The 14,799-nt window shown below is 40.6% G+C and overlaps 1 protein-coding gene across 3 annotated transcripts in view; it reads left to right on the forward strand.

Annotated features, from left to right (window-relative positions):
• ADGRA3 (adhesion G protein-coupled receptor A3) overlaps nucleotides 1-14,799 on the forward strand; it is a 124,302-nt gene that overhangs the window by 24,255 nt on the left and 85,248 nt on the right. For all 3 annotated transcript variants that reach the window (XM_043438198.1, XM_043438199.1, XM_043438200.1), the window contains exon 2: nucleotides 9,929-10,000. In XM_043438198.1, coding sequence (XP_043294133.1) covers nucleotides 9,929-10,000 — 72 coding nt within the window. The remainder of the gene's footprint in view (nucleotides 1-9,928; nucleotides 10,001-14,799) is intronic.

Here is a 14,799-nt window from a genome sequence, read left to right on the forward strand (position 1 = left end):
CTTTGGTGGACGCATGAGGCATTGTTTTAAGCAGGTACCCTTGTGATTAAACGTCATCGTTCTGCTAAGTGAAAGGTGGTTGAGATTTTTCTATGGGTTTTGGCGACATAAAGGGAAAGGCTAGCCTCCCTGTGTGCGGGGCCGGGATGGGCCAGACAGGAAGCCTGACCCCAGTCATGTAGCGTCTAGAGAGGATGCAGGAGAGGAAGGGAGCCCTCCCCTCTTAGGAAATGACTCTTTTACAACCCCCTCAGTGGATATCCATTGAACCACACTTGTTTACTTTTTCTCCTTTCCTTCCAAAATTCTGTTGGAAACGACAGAAGAAACATGAAAATATGAGCAGGCCCATAACTAATGGGGCTGAAAACTGAGAAAGGTGCTGCAGTGCTCCGGGCGCACTGAGGATGCAGTGGAATAAATAAAACAGATGGGATCAGATTGATGGTGAAACTACACGGCGTGGGAACTTATAACCCAACAGAGACAGAAGAGGGAGTAACTACGCAAATGAATTTTTCTTCACAGGATCCTGGACGATTCCCAAGAATTGACACTCCAGGGAGTGGCAGCAGAAGTGAGGAGGAGAGTGGTGGCCAGGAATGAATAGCCCTGAACCAGCTCTCGCTGAGTTTGACTCAGCGGGCTTGGTGGTAGGGTTCGCCTCTGCAGCAGAGTCCTTTAGTGGAGTTCTCAATAAGCTGGGAGATTTGTCCAGGCAGAATACCAGCAGGTGACTGTAGCCAGAAGTTGATGTTTTTGTCATTGAGGACCCCAGGTTTGTGTCCCTACCTTCCAAGGATTATTAGACTTTGTGCCTTGAGATGAACGCTTTTTGCTCAGCTCCCTTTCCTGCTCATTCCCCATTATTTTCACATGTGCCCAAGAAACCGTCTGCAGCGGGGAATCTGCATTGGTCCAGACCCCCATTTGTAAAGATGAGCAAGCAACCATGGGTCGTCAGGCATGCGAGAGGAAATCAGCAGGATGATCAAGGAGAAGTTAATACAGGAAATGTCTAATTCCTAGTCTCAGATCCAAGAGAAGGACAAGTCTGGAAAGCAGCAGCTGTTGAGGGAAAGGAGTTGTTGAGAAAAGGAGGCAATTGGAGACGTTAACCCTGGGGTTGTAATGTTAGACTGTGGCGGCTGGGGGTGGCACATGGGCTCGAGATTAAAATAGGAACCACATCAGACAGAAAATTAGTGGTCAGGAAAACTGAACCGAGGATTTCTTCTAAAATTCAAAGCAGAAGGTTTAAGAATTATAAAGAAGAATTGAGAGATGTGAAGGATGGGTCTACAAGAGCCTGTATCCAACCAACTTGAGGAACAGATGGAGAAGAAAAAGCAGCCAATATTTGCTGCTAAGATGCCATCAACAGTCAGATGCCTGTTTCCAAACAGCCTTTTTCTAAGGGAGCTAATTTCTCAAAAATGTCAGCGTTTTTTCCCCACAGCATGAAATACCACTTCTTCAGTACTGAAGTGGACACCCAGCCATCTCATTTAGAGATCTTCTGAATCACTTGACCATTCTTGTCATGCATAGTATCATTTTAATACAAAACTTTTTATACTGTTCTTTGAAAATAATTTCAAACATGAAAGTTGAAAGAGTAAGAATAATGGGCAGAACCCTCATATTTTATACACAGATTTGCCAGTTTTGACTATTAATAACATTTTACCCCTATATCAGTCCCCTTTTCTTTTCTGTGTATAAATGATAAATGTACTTTAAGATATTGGACAGCATGGTGCATGTATTGTAAACTACTGAGCTTTTTATAAAAGTGATCTTGACTTTTTCTTTTGCATCTTTAGACTTGGCAGTATGATTTGGCTGTTTGTTAAGAATATTAGGGTTTTATTTGCACTTTTTATTTGGTTAATTTAACCAACTTCCTCCACCTCCATTGAATCATGTTTCATTGAAGTTTAACTGCTTCCCTTATAAATTAGCTGGCAGCTTATGAGAGATGTGAGCTGCTTGAGTGATCATTCTCCATGACACATGAATGAATCCCACCAGCCTCTCCTAAATGTTAAATTCTGGGAGATTTAACATTTCTGTTGCCTTTAATTATGCTGACTGTCATATAATATGCAGTCTCCCATTATATGACTTTTTATTTCAGTGCTGTATCGTAGTGAAACCTTAATGTATCAACATTAAGCCATCATTAAGGATTCAGACTTCACATTCAGCCACAGTTTGTGTATTTGCCAGTAGGGACAGCAACTGATAACTTATTCCTTTTTCTAGCAGCTGGACATTTCTTTTGATTTCCATTTTAAGATGGTCCTAATTTTAGAAGGGTTAAAATGTGGGAAAAAGTATATTAAGACAACTTTTACTGCAATATTAAAAGAGGAAGGGGCTTCCCAGGTGGCTCAGTGGTGAAGAATCCTCCTGACACGCAGGAGATGTGGTTTCAATCCCTGTGTTGGCAAGTTCCCTTGGAGGGGGAACATGGTAACCCACTCCAGTACTCTTGCCTGGGAAATCCCATGAGCAGAGGAGTCTGCAATGGGTTGCAAAGAGTCAGACACAACTGAATACACATGCACACAAAAGAAGAAATCTAGGCATATTCTGGTAGATTTTTTTTTTTTTTTATTCCTGGCCCCGCCACCTCCAGAGTTTTTTCAATAGGTCTTGGAGAAGAAGGAATGAGCATGGGACTGAAATTTGTGTCTCATCTGTTTGACTAGGTGCTTGGATATTGTAGATGCTGTATCATTAATTCCTTATAGAGGGGTCTTTGAACACAGAACGTTAAAACCAGCCGTAATTTTATTTCCCTCATTTACCGAACAGATATTGTGGGTGTCTTGTCAGTTGGGTCCTCTGGGAAGCACATGCCGGAGTGGGGTTAGAAGAATAACTCCGGGAACTAACTCGGGAGGTCGGGGAAGAAGGAGATGAAGCAGAAGTTATGGAAAGCCTCTGGATTGGGATGCAAGTCTAGAACCTGTGAAAAGAGAGGGAAGAAAGGATGATTGGGTGGTGCAGACTCCCTGCAGCCATGGGAAAGTTTTGGCCGGCCCGGCCGGAAGCTCTGGTGCAGAGCAGAACCGCTGGGGACTCTGTACTGACCAGGGGTGGAGAACCTGCTTATCACTGCGGAGCTCAGTCCTGGACTGGCATTGCCTCAAGGTGGGTGGCCTCTGCTCGGAACTGAGGCGGATCTTCTGGACAGTCGCAGCCGGAAGTGGTCAATTGCCTGCTCTTCTGCACAGGTCTGTCGGGAAGGGAGATCTTAGTACTGTACCCCCCTTAGCCCCATCAGTCTCTAATGTATCAGGCACTGTTTGCCTCTTCAGTCTGCTACTTGGTCTGAATGTGAATCTGCGCAAGTTGCCCAGCTTGCAAATTTTCTGTTGTTACTGTCTTTGAAAAAACAATAGTGCCTGTTTCATAGTGTTCTTGTGAGGAATGAATGAGTGTGTATCTACATAGAAAAGAATGGCTGCAAGACAGACTCTCTCCAGTTGTTCACCATTATGATCTTTTTTGTGGGTATGTGGTGACAGTCAAGTTGAAAAAGATCCCCTGTGCTTTATGGATTTTACCTTGTCATGGGAGACATATAAATAGACCAATATCTGAGCAGAGTAATTTCAGATAATGAGAAGTGCTGTTAAAACAGGATAATGTGACAGACTGAGGACAAAACATTTTTTGACCACCCAGAATTTTTTCTGCAGGAATGAATGAATGCATCCAGTTAACAAAAGGATGCATTGATGAACAGACTGATAACATGCGGGGCAAAATGTGTGTAATTGCTGATGCCTTGCAGAATTAAATGTGATTTAAAAATAAAGATTATTCAGATTGATGGAGAGTTTTGAAATCCAGTAGATACTCTTATTCTTACTTGGTAGGAAGAATTCATTTAGAAATTAGCATTTCATTTGCCTGAAAACAGAGAATAAGCTGAGATAGGAGCTGGCAAACTTTTTCTGTAACAGGCCAGACAGTAAATATTTTAGACTTTTCCTGGCCAGCCTCCTTCAGCACTGCTCAAATCTGCTGTCATAGCATCAAAGCTGCCATAGACAATATGTGAACAAACGGGCATGGTCGTGTTGCAGTAAAACTTTAAGAACACTGAAATTTGGATTTCATAGATTTTTTTCATGTATCATAAAGTATTATTCTTTTGGTTTTCTTTCAGCCATTAAAAAACATAAAAAACCATTCCTAGAGCCCATGGGTTGTCAAGAAAACAGGTGGTGGGTTGTATTTGGCTGCCCCCAAGAGAACATGGGAAATAACCAGTTTTCATTAATGGGATAAATGAAGCAAAGTACTAAACATTCACTTTTGAGGAGTTAACATTTCTGATTTTAGCTTATCACAGGTGGCCCTAAAGGTTTAGGCAGTGTGCCCGTTGTGTAAGTTAGTGACTCAGAAGCGTAACCTAGCCATATTGTCTATTTTTCTTGGACTTGATAAAGATGTAGCAATAACAGGTGCTCTTCTACATGATAAATCTAGTAGAAAATCAATTTGTAGTATTATTTTAGCAAAGCAAAAATGTCAAGGGATGGAACCGTTTAATATGTAAATATATGCCCTCAGTCTTCAGTATGTCTGATCTGTGTGAATCGCTAAAAGCTTCCTTGCCACCACCTCCATGCCCCCACACCCCCATTCTGCATGGTATCCATTTAATGGATGACTTAAACCAATCCCATATTCCTGGGACCAACTTAAATATTCAGTAATTAGCTTTTATAAACAATAGAGCAATGAATAATTTTGTTATCTAAATATATAATTATATAATATTTAACGTGTACTATATTTTATACATTTGCAGCTTTGTCTTTTGGAGAAGGAAATGGCAATCCACTCTAGTATTCTTGCTTGGGAAATCCCATGGACAGAGGTGCCTGGTGGGTGGGCTACAGTCTCAAAAGTGTCAGTCATGACTTACTGACTAAACAACAGCAACAAAGAATGTCTTTTGGGTAAATTTCCAGAAGGGGAATTAATGGATCACATATTATATATGCATTTGTACTTTTGCCCTCCATAGTGCTTGTACTAATTTATAGCTAAATAAGTGGCTGTTCCCCTCTGAGTCCAAATGTGTTACCACATTTTCCCCCGTTCTGATAAGTGATTATGGCGTCCTGTTTTAGTAAGCTGCATTTCTTTTGTAATTGTAATTCATGTGGTTATGATCCACCAGTGTCTACTTTCATGAACTATCTGTTGGCCTTTGCTAGATTTTCTATTGGGGATTTTTTTTTAAAGAGCTCTTTAAGTATTTGGGAAATTAGTCCTTTGTCTTTGATAGTGATTGTAAATATGTATCTTTTAACATTGCTGTGGATTTTAAAAAGTAAAAAAATAAGCTTTAAAAATACACTACATTTAAGAAAATAGTTTTCTTTGCACTTTTCCTTAGATCTGGAAAATCTTTGGTTATTATGCCTGTATATTAGGTATATCTGCCTACCTTCCATTTTCTCTTTTTCCTCTTTCTGAGGCTGCCCTTGTTTTCACATGCCCCTCTGAGTCCTCTTTTCTTTCTCTTCTGGGACACTTGTTACTCTGTTTAGAGCCCAGTCTAATCCAGGACTGTCTTATCTTGAAACCTTAACTTCATTGCAGATACCTTTATTCTAATTAAGGTAGCATTCACAAGTTCTTGGTATACCGTTTGGAGTCTTCCCTGGAGGCTCAGTATGTAAAGAGTCTGCCTGCAATGCAGGAGACCGGGATTTGATCCCTGGGTTGGGAAGATCTCCTGGAGAAGGGAATGGGCAACCCACTCCAGTATTCTTGCCTCCAGAATTCTGTGGACAGAGGAGCCTGGTGGGCTACAGACCATGGAGTGACAAAGAGACAGATGCGACTGAATGACTCACACTTTCACTTTCATACATTTTTGAGGAACACCGTTTAACCCACTCTATTGACTCTATTTATCTTTTTTTTTCTTATTTATCTTTTTTGACTATCTTGTTTTTTTCAGGAAATTATGTTGATTTTAAGAGTTATATTCCTAACGTTTGCTCTGAATATTTAATGCTCTTGAAATATATTTTCAGTTCCTCTCAAAAGGAAAATGATTCTGTTGTCTTCTGCCATACAGAATGGGAGTTGAAATGGCATGCAGCTGAGAAATTGTAAGGCTGAATTTTTATTTCTTGCTGCTCCGTAACCTTTTGATTAAAAAAAAAAAGTCTACATTTTGTCTTATTCCTTTTTTCATGTTTCAGGCATAAATTACACACCAAACTAACTTGTTTCTGGGTTAGATGGTACCAGTGGACATCAAACTCTCTTTGTGTTTGAATTCCAGAGGCATGAACCCATAAAAGCATTCCTGAGTGTTGTCTGTAGATCATGTGGTGGTAACATCATTAGTATAGAACAGAAATGAGTATATATAAGCTTTATAACTCTGGTCAAGTTTTACATTTTTCATTTAGTTACCTCCTAGAAAGTTTGAAATTTCAAAGGTGTCAGCAAAAATATTGATTATGAATAGGTTTTAGGTTTATAATGATACATGATATTATGCACTTGCTAGTTCCACAGTCCCTTTGTCTCAAAATTGAATATAAAAACTGTCTGCAGAGTAGATTTATTCATACTGATCCTGTTTTCTTGCAAAAATCCTTAAACACATCAAATAATATGTAGACTGAATATATTAACATGAGGTTGTAAACTATATTTTTAAGGTTACAGTTATAACTTTTTAAGTGTGATAAAATATCTTCCCTTTTACTCTAGTCAGTAAAGTCTGTCATTTATCGTACTAAAGCCTTTATGACTGAGCAAGTGACAGGCCTTTTGCTGAAGCAATACCAGATCTCACTGAGAGTAATTCAGTCCCCATCCTGGCAGTTTTTCCCAAGCTACTTCAGTGTGTAGGTTTCATTCTCCATTCAGAAACAGCATAGTGGTGGCACTGAGCTTGGTAGCTTTGTGTAGTTTTCCTTTATTTCCTTACTTTTGGTTCATTGCTTGTAAATTCTCAGTTACCATCAATTTCTTCAGCTTTGCTTGTTACAACATAAATAATTATAAAAAATTAAAAGAAGTTAGAAGGTGCTTGGGGATCATTCTTGCCTAATCTTTTCTGTCTTAAAAATGATGAAACTACGTAGAAAACTGAAGTCTACATAGAAGAGTGAAGTCTACGTAGAAAAGTGAAGTGACTTGTCAGAGACTGAGTCATTTATTACTGGTGAGGTCTCAAAAGCTTGAGATAGCAACCACGTTGTTCTTTGCACTGCTTTTACTGCCTTTTAAGTTGCAGTCACTACATAAACCTTTTTTGAATGTAATGTGAGCTTTTAATCTCAGCAGAAATAAAGTATTCCTTACTTCAATGTTTATTTCTAAGATATACTCAAAATTAGCTCAGTTTCAAGCTATACTTGGTAATTAAGATTCTTAGGTTTATCATCAAAGTCTGTTTCAAAGAGAAGTCATTCTAGCTATTTCAAAATACTGCAAGAATATAAAGACTGAGAGAGAAGTAGGAGCCTCATCATCAAGATAGTAATCATTGTGATATATTTCTTCCAAGTCTTTTTTGTCTCTACATTATATTCATTCCAGTCAATAGTGTCAGTTTTGTTCTTTGCTTTTTAACTGATTATAAGCATTTTCCTTTTTATCAAGTTTCCTTTAAAAGGATCATTTTTTTAACGGATGTGCACAATTTTGTTGTTTGGTATACCATCATTTGTTTACCTCCCCCTCTTACAAAAGCTGAACTCTTTGGTATAAATCATGCTTAAATTAGATCATTGAATATATTTCTTGTTAGATTTGGTGACTTGTTAGCCCAGGACCCCTGCCTGTTTAGGAAGGCAAGGTTGGTAGCTCTTGGGTGTGGCTGCCGGAGAAATGCTGTTACAGTGACCTTTGTGGCCCAAGTCCAAGTCCATGTTTGCTTTTGCACATGCCTACTACTTTGCTTAAAGTCCTTTTGCAGCTTTAATTAGAGAAAATGATGTTTTAATTGGCATGTTCTTGATCACCATGTTTTTCTTGGTTCCAGTAGTTCAGGCCTTATCCTTGCTTTAGGAACAGGTTGGAGGAGAGGGGAAGTACTACCTAGTGATATGCTTTGATTGCCAGATACATTTTGACTTCAGAAACATTAAAATGAGGGAAGATGTGTGTCTTAGAACCAAGGAAATAGAATCTGAAACATTATACTCATTGAGTGTGTTAGGTGTTTTCTGCTTTCTTTCTAGAATTATATGAGGTATCAATAGATACTATTCTTCCCATTTATAAATGAGGAATTGTATTACAGAGAAATGGAGTGACTTGCTCATGACCAGTGTAATTGAACATGGTAGAGCTGGACTTCAAGCACACATAGCTTGACTTTATCACAAAAATGCCGTGAAATGTTAATCTACATTAGCTTTTTTTTGTTTTTAACTTCAAGCTAAAGAAAATCAGTCAGATGGCTGTTTCTTTTTGCTTGCTTTCATACACCTAATGGACTCTTGTTTTAAAGAATGATGAGAGTAAACAAAATGAAAATGAGTGCCTGAAACCTTTTGACCCAGGGTTGTTCTGTTAACATTTGTATGTACCGTGTTGCCCGTTCTGGATGGGGGCAGCCCTCAGCCTGTACCCAGTGTGAAGGGTCTGCCCCTGAAGTTGTACAACACCTTGTGGAATGGAGAGTTTTCTGCCTGAAATGCCAGTAAGGGTGTCTCTTGACCTGCACTGGTGGTGTATATTGAAGAACAGGGGGTTTGGAGTGAAGTGTACCAGGGTTCCTGTTCCAGCTCTGCCATTTCCTAGTATGGTCTTGAGCCATTAATTTAACTCTTCTAAGGCTGGTTTTTTCATTTACTTTATCTCATTGTTTCCGCTCCTCCAAGTAAGGTAGCTTTAACATTTTCCCCTTCTATGTGGAAATTCCTTATTGGCATTCTAGATGCAAAAGGAGCATAGTTACAAAGAAAGACCATGTGCACATTGTCTGCTCTTAGGCAAGTTGTGCCATGGTGGTGGCTCGACCAGGACTTCTTTTAAATCATTTTTTTCTTTCCAGTTTTTTAAAGAACATCATCGTAATCCATGAGTTGTAGTATTGCAGCACAGCTGCCTGTGTCTGTGAATGTGTGCAAAAAGTGTAATATTTTCACACATACAGATATGTACATAGTTAAGTTGCCAATAATATTCAGTATTATTGAAACGGCATCTAGAAGATGTTGTATTTCTCTTTCTAAAATGGTTTTTATTTACTTACTGTTATTGGCTGTGCCGGGTCTTTCTGTGCAGGCTCTTCTGTAGTTGCAGTGAGCAGGGGCTACTCCGGATGCGGTGTGTGGGCTTCTCATCGCGGCTGCTCTTGTGCGGCACGGGCTCTCGGGCACGTGGAGGCTCAGGGGTCGTGGCTCATGGGCTGAGCTGCTCCACGGCATCTGAGCTTTTCCTCCATTAGGGAACAAGCCAGTGAGTGTCCCCTGCTTTGGCAGACCGATTCTTTACCAGTGAGCGACCAGGGAAGCCCTGTATTTCTTTTCAAGTCAGTACTTGGTAGAGCTCTTTTTGTATTAAGTTTCCAGTTTTTAAGTAGGTATTCAGTTTATATAAATTAATTTTGTAAATGTATATGACATTCTTTATTCTTACGCTGGACTTAGAGCTATTTTATGTTGACTTTTTATTTCAAATGTCTTGATTTAGGGTGACGAGAACAATTTAAGATGTGACAAGATGTGCAAATTAGTTATTTTGGGTTGTTTCTCAAAGAGAAGGAAGCTTCCATTTTTTCAGGCATCTCAAAAATTCTTTGGGTAATAAGTGACTTCTTAGACTACCTATAGTAAAACGTAACAAGCTAAGTTACTTTGATATTGATGATGTACATATATTAGGCAACTTAACTTTTTTTTTTTTTTGTCATTTTTAGGATTCTGAGTAACAATAAAATATCCGAGCTGAAGAATGGCTCATTTTCTGGGTTAAGTCTCCTTGAAAGATTGTGAGTATTCTTTTATTATCATCTCTTATTGGTATTTTGTTTACTACATTTCCAATGTAAGTCTGTTACTAAGCTATCAACTTTTCAAAATAAAATTGTTTTCCCAATCATGAAACATCTCAGAATTTTTTTTTTTTCCAGAATTGAATTTTAAAAAGCAATACATTAAAGCAGAGGAGGGCAAGCTTTTGGTAAGGGCCAGATATTAAATAATTTAGGCTTTGTGGGCCGTACGGTCTCTGTCACTGTGACCCAGTTATGCCACTGTCTGGAGAAAGCAGCCGTGGACAGTGCATACATAAATCCGTGTGGATGTAACTTTGCTTACAAAGATGGACTCTGCAGCATAGTTTGATGACCTGTGGCTTTTATTTCATTTTTTTAATTAATTAATTAATTAATTTATTTTTGACCTGTGGCTTTTAAAGCCTCAGTGCTGTTTTGAAATTCTGTCATGAAATGTGTGTACCTTTTAAGTTAGTTCAGTAGAATTAAAAAAAAACCTCATCCAAGGGGAAGTACTTTTGTATAAACTTACTATTTTATTCAGCCATCTTTGAATATGATCCTTTTGTTTTGCCTAACAGTTAGGTCTAGTTTTGCTTCTGACCCAGATGTGTGACAGGTATCACTTATTTTTTGCCTTGGTGATTTTGCACAGTGGATCTTGAATTTGCTTGTGTGCTGAATGCTACTCTAGGATCATGTTTCCAGTTCCCATATTACTCATACCCTTCAGATAACGTTTCAGATACAGCAGGGAACTGGTCACACAGTGAGCATCTCTGTTTCTGTTGGATAACAGACTTTCCTCATTTTCTTAGTTCTCATTTCTTCCCTTTCTCTATTTCCGTGTGGCCTTTCCTTGACCATTTCACTTGGTGTCTTCTCCCACAACTGATTCCCACAGGACTTTATTGCTTTCATCTCAAATGTGTTATTTAAGCACATAGCATCTAAAATTCTTTGTCTTTTTGGATATGTCTCTATTCCTTTCATTGAGATCAAATGTCTTTAAATTAGGTTATATTAGGGCCTTCCAGCTCCCCTCTACTCATTTACATATGCATATATAGCAATGTGTTTACATTAACCTAACAGTGCATTCATGTGTGCATATAATTGTGTATATACACACATATGTGTACACATACACACCTATGAAATGATCTTTACACAGTAGTGCTTAATTCTCAGATTTTTTTTTTTTTCCTGTTTTCATTTGAGGCTTCCTGTCTTGTTCCACATTGTCCATTTGCTTCCAAGGATGCTAGCCGCACCTCGTGTCCAGGCCTTTCCTTGAGAGAACCATCCACACACATTTCATGGTCACTGGTCCAGGAATGGGTATCTGACCCAGTTGAATCCAGTTGAGTTTTGCTTGGGGCTTTGGGGAGAGGCATTTCCTCCCCGTCCTCAGAAGGATGGTTGTACTTCTGGTACAGAAGCCGCCATGCTGCGGGCTTGGGCCAGAGCTGATGCACAGAGAGTGGGGTCTGCCCGTTGGGTGAGCGGAGGGGAGCTGGCACGACCTCCCTAAAGCGGGACTCCCTCTGGACTGTTAAGAGTCGTAAGAGGCGGCGTGATCCTGTTTAGTTTTCTGTTACTTGTAAGAAAAGTCATCGTGCCTGACGGATACCCTGTCTCCCACGGCACAGTGTCAGGCCCTGTGTATGGGTGCTCAGTGAGGCGGGGTCTGCGAGGTTTGCCCTTTCCAAGGGAAGGGCGATGGGCACTCCAGGGTGCTGTGGTGGGCCTGTGTTCAGAAGCACGAGTTACTTGTGGCCCCAGGATCGCTGTGGTGGTTCATGCACATCAGAAGTGTGGACAGCATTGTGGTACCGGGGGGTTTGACCTCAACATAGCAAATCCGGGGGTACACAATTCAGCCTGTGACAGTGATGTAGTGTTTTAGATTAACCCATGTATATTTTCCTTCCTTGTTTCCTAATTGCTCTGCCTCAGGAGAATGGATAACAGAACAGAAAAAAGGACTGTTCTGACCAGTGAGTTCCTGAAGTCCTGGTCCAAGTGTAGAAAAGAAGTTTCAAAAGATGTGAAAAATTATTCCTTACCTTGATGCATACTCTGTGGGCTAACTGGAGAGTTAGAGGGAGTGTAGGCAGAGCTTACATGTTGGTGGGTCCCCAGGAAAGGGCTCTGTCTTTGCCTTCCTCCCTGTTCCTACCTGGGATGAGGGGGAGACAGGGAAAAAGATCATGTGAAGTCAATATAAGGTTCTGGATCCAAAGGGTCATCTGAGGCCTCTTTCCTGGGGAAGCAAAATCCCAGATTTTCCAGGATCCAGCATGATGTGGAGCAGGAGAGCTGGTCGTGTAGCCACTGAAGTGTGTGGGCTAGGACCATCTTTCTAAGGGTTTATCGAAGGGTTTCCCCAGGGAGCGGCAGGATAGGTTTGGGGTTTGTCAGCAGAGAGAGGGCGCTGTCTCTGCAGAATCCTGCTGGTTGCCAGGAGGTACTTTATTTTATTTTATTTTTTGCCAGGAGGTACTTTAGAGGTGTCCTGGGCTGCTTCTGGGAACCCAACTTAAGACCGAGCTAGCTGGATAAATGACTTCTTGTTTGTATAAATGACATCATTTTCAAATCTTTCAAAAATTACCTGAAAACACTGTAGCAGACTTCTTCCTTTAACACTTCCCAGAATGGGATGTGGTGTAAAAAGCAAGTGGTAGGTCAAGGAATTATTCAGACTAGGGCCAAAACTGTAAAAGTCTGGCTTAAAATTCCTGTAGCCAGGCCATGCAGAATAAGAGATGGGCTTAGTAGCGCTGGGTAGGGTGCATGGGGTAGAATAGTAGGGGCTGGCTGGGTTGAACTAGCTAGCATGTGTGCCCCAGAGATGGAGTAAAACCTGCAAGGCAAGCCGTCTTGGCAGTTCTTTTGGGTTGAAGAGTGGATTTCTTTAAGAGGATTAGTTTTCTCTTTTTTTTTCCCACAAAGTAAAACTGGTGTGGGTGGACACACCCCTTCCTACAAACTCCATCTAGAATGGAACCTTTTTCTTTAGGCTTACCAGATTGTTCTTCCAAATGCTTGGTTTCCGTTTGGGAGCTTTCTTGTTTTCCATCATTTGTATTTGCTTTTGTCCCTCATAAGAAAGTAGCAGAGTGTGTGGTGTGTGTGCTTTTCTTTAAAAATTTTTATTTGAATATAGTTGATTTTCACTGTGTTAGTTTAAGGTGTACAGCAAAGTGAATCAGTTATACATATACATACTCTTTTTTTTTTTTTTAGATTCTTTGGAGTTTTTCTTTAGGGCTTGGGGTTTTTATTTTTAGGACATAATACCTCTTTATGACATCTTGGAAACTAGTTTCCTAGTTATGATCTACTTTTTTAAAAGATTAATTTGCATTCTTTTAAAAGTGTGTGCCATGGATAACTGATGTAGATTGATTGTATCATGTTAATTAAAATCATTAAAAAGGTAAATGGTCTGATATCAAGGCTTGGTACAAGTATTGTCTCAATCATTATTCTTTCCTGAGTAGCTAATCTAAATTTGTTCAGCAGATATTTATTAATTGCCCACACTGTCTTAGGATTGGGATTGTTGTCAAAGGTCCTGTCTTTAAAGAGTTTTTGTTGTGATGGGGAGAAATAGAATAAACATAGCAAGCAAATTAATAGCATAAGTATAGGTCCCCCTGCTCCAGGTTCCATCCTGCATGGTATGGAGGACTGACTCTACTATACCATTTTACATGAAGGACTTGAATGTCTGGATATTGGTGTTTGTGGGGGTCTTGGAACTAAAGGAATGACTGTACTATGGGTAAACAAACATACAACAGGGAGTGGCATTTGCACACCTATGCACTATGTATGTGAGTTTTGTATGGTGATAGTGTGAAGGCCTAGAGCAAGTGATTGAACCTTGAGGAAAGAATATTATAGGCAGCCGGACTTTTAGGTGCAAAAGCTGTGCTGTGAAACGTGTTGCTTGTGTTTGAGGGGCAGCAAGGAGACCAAAGTGAGGCCAAAGACGTATTGGTGTGACAGATTCTAGAGGGTTATTGTAAGGACCTTGGCTTTTACTATGAGCTACTGTGAGCAGTAGTCATGTATGGATGTGAGAGTTGGACTGTAAAGAAAGCTGAGCGCCGAAGAATTGATGCTTTTGAACTGTGGTGTTGGAGAACACTCTTGAGAGTCCCTTGGACAGCAAGAAGATCCAACCAGTCCATCCTAAAGGAAATCAGTACTGAATATTTATTGGAAGGACTGATGCTGAAGCTAAAGCTCCAATACTTTGGCCACCTGATGGGAAGAACTGACTCACTGGGAAAGACCCTGATGCTGGGAGGGATTGGAAGCAGGAGGAGAAGGGGACTGCAGAGGATGAGATGGTTGGATGGCATCACCGACTCGATGGACATGAGTTTGAGTAAGCTCCGAGGGTTGGTGATGGACAGGGAGGCGTGGCGTGCTGCAGTCCATGGGATCGCAAAGAGTCAGACACGACTGAGCGACTGACTGTCTTCCCAGCCCCAGAGGGGCTTCCCAGGTGGCGCTGGTGGTAAACAACCCGTTTGCCCGTGCGGGAGACAAAAGAGATGCAGATTTGATTCCTGGGTCCGGATAGTCCCTTGGAGAAGGGTATGGCAACCCACTGCAGCATTCTTGCCTGGAGAATCCCTTGGATGGAGGTGCCTGGCAGGCTTTGATTCATTGGGTCTCAAAGAGTCAGACACGGCTGAAGTAACTTAACGCGCACACACTGTACGCAGAGGATGCTCTGGCTGCTGGAATGAGGGGTTGGGATAAGGGGGAAG

The sequence above is a fragment of the Cervus canadensis genome, chromosome 19 (assembly GCF_019320065.1).
Source record: "Cervus canadensis isolate Bull #8, Minnesota chromosome 19, ASM1932006v1, whole genome shotgun sequence".
Lineage (NCBI taxonomy): Eukaryota > Metazoa > Chordata > Mammalia > Artiodactyla > Cervidae > Cervus > Cervus canadensis.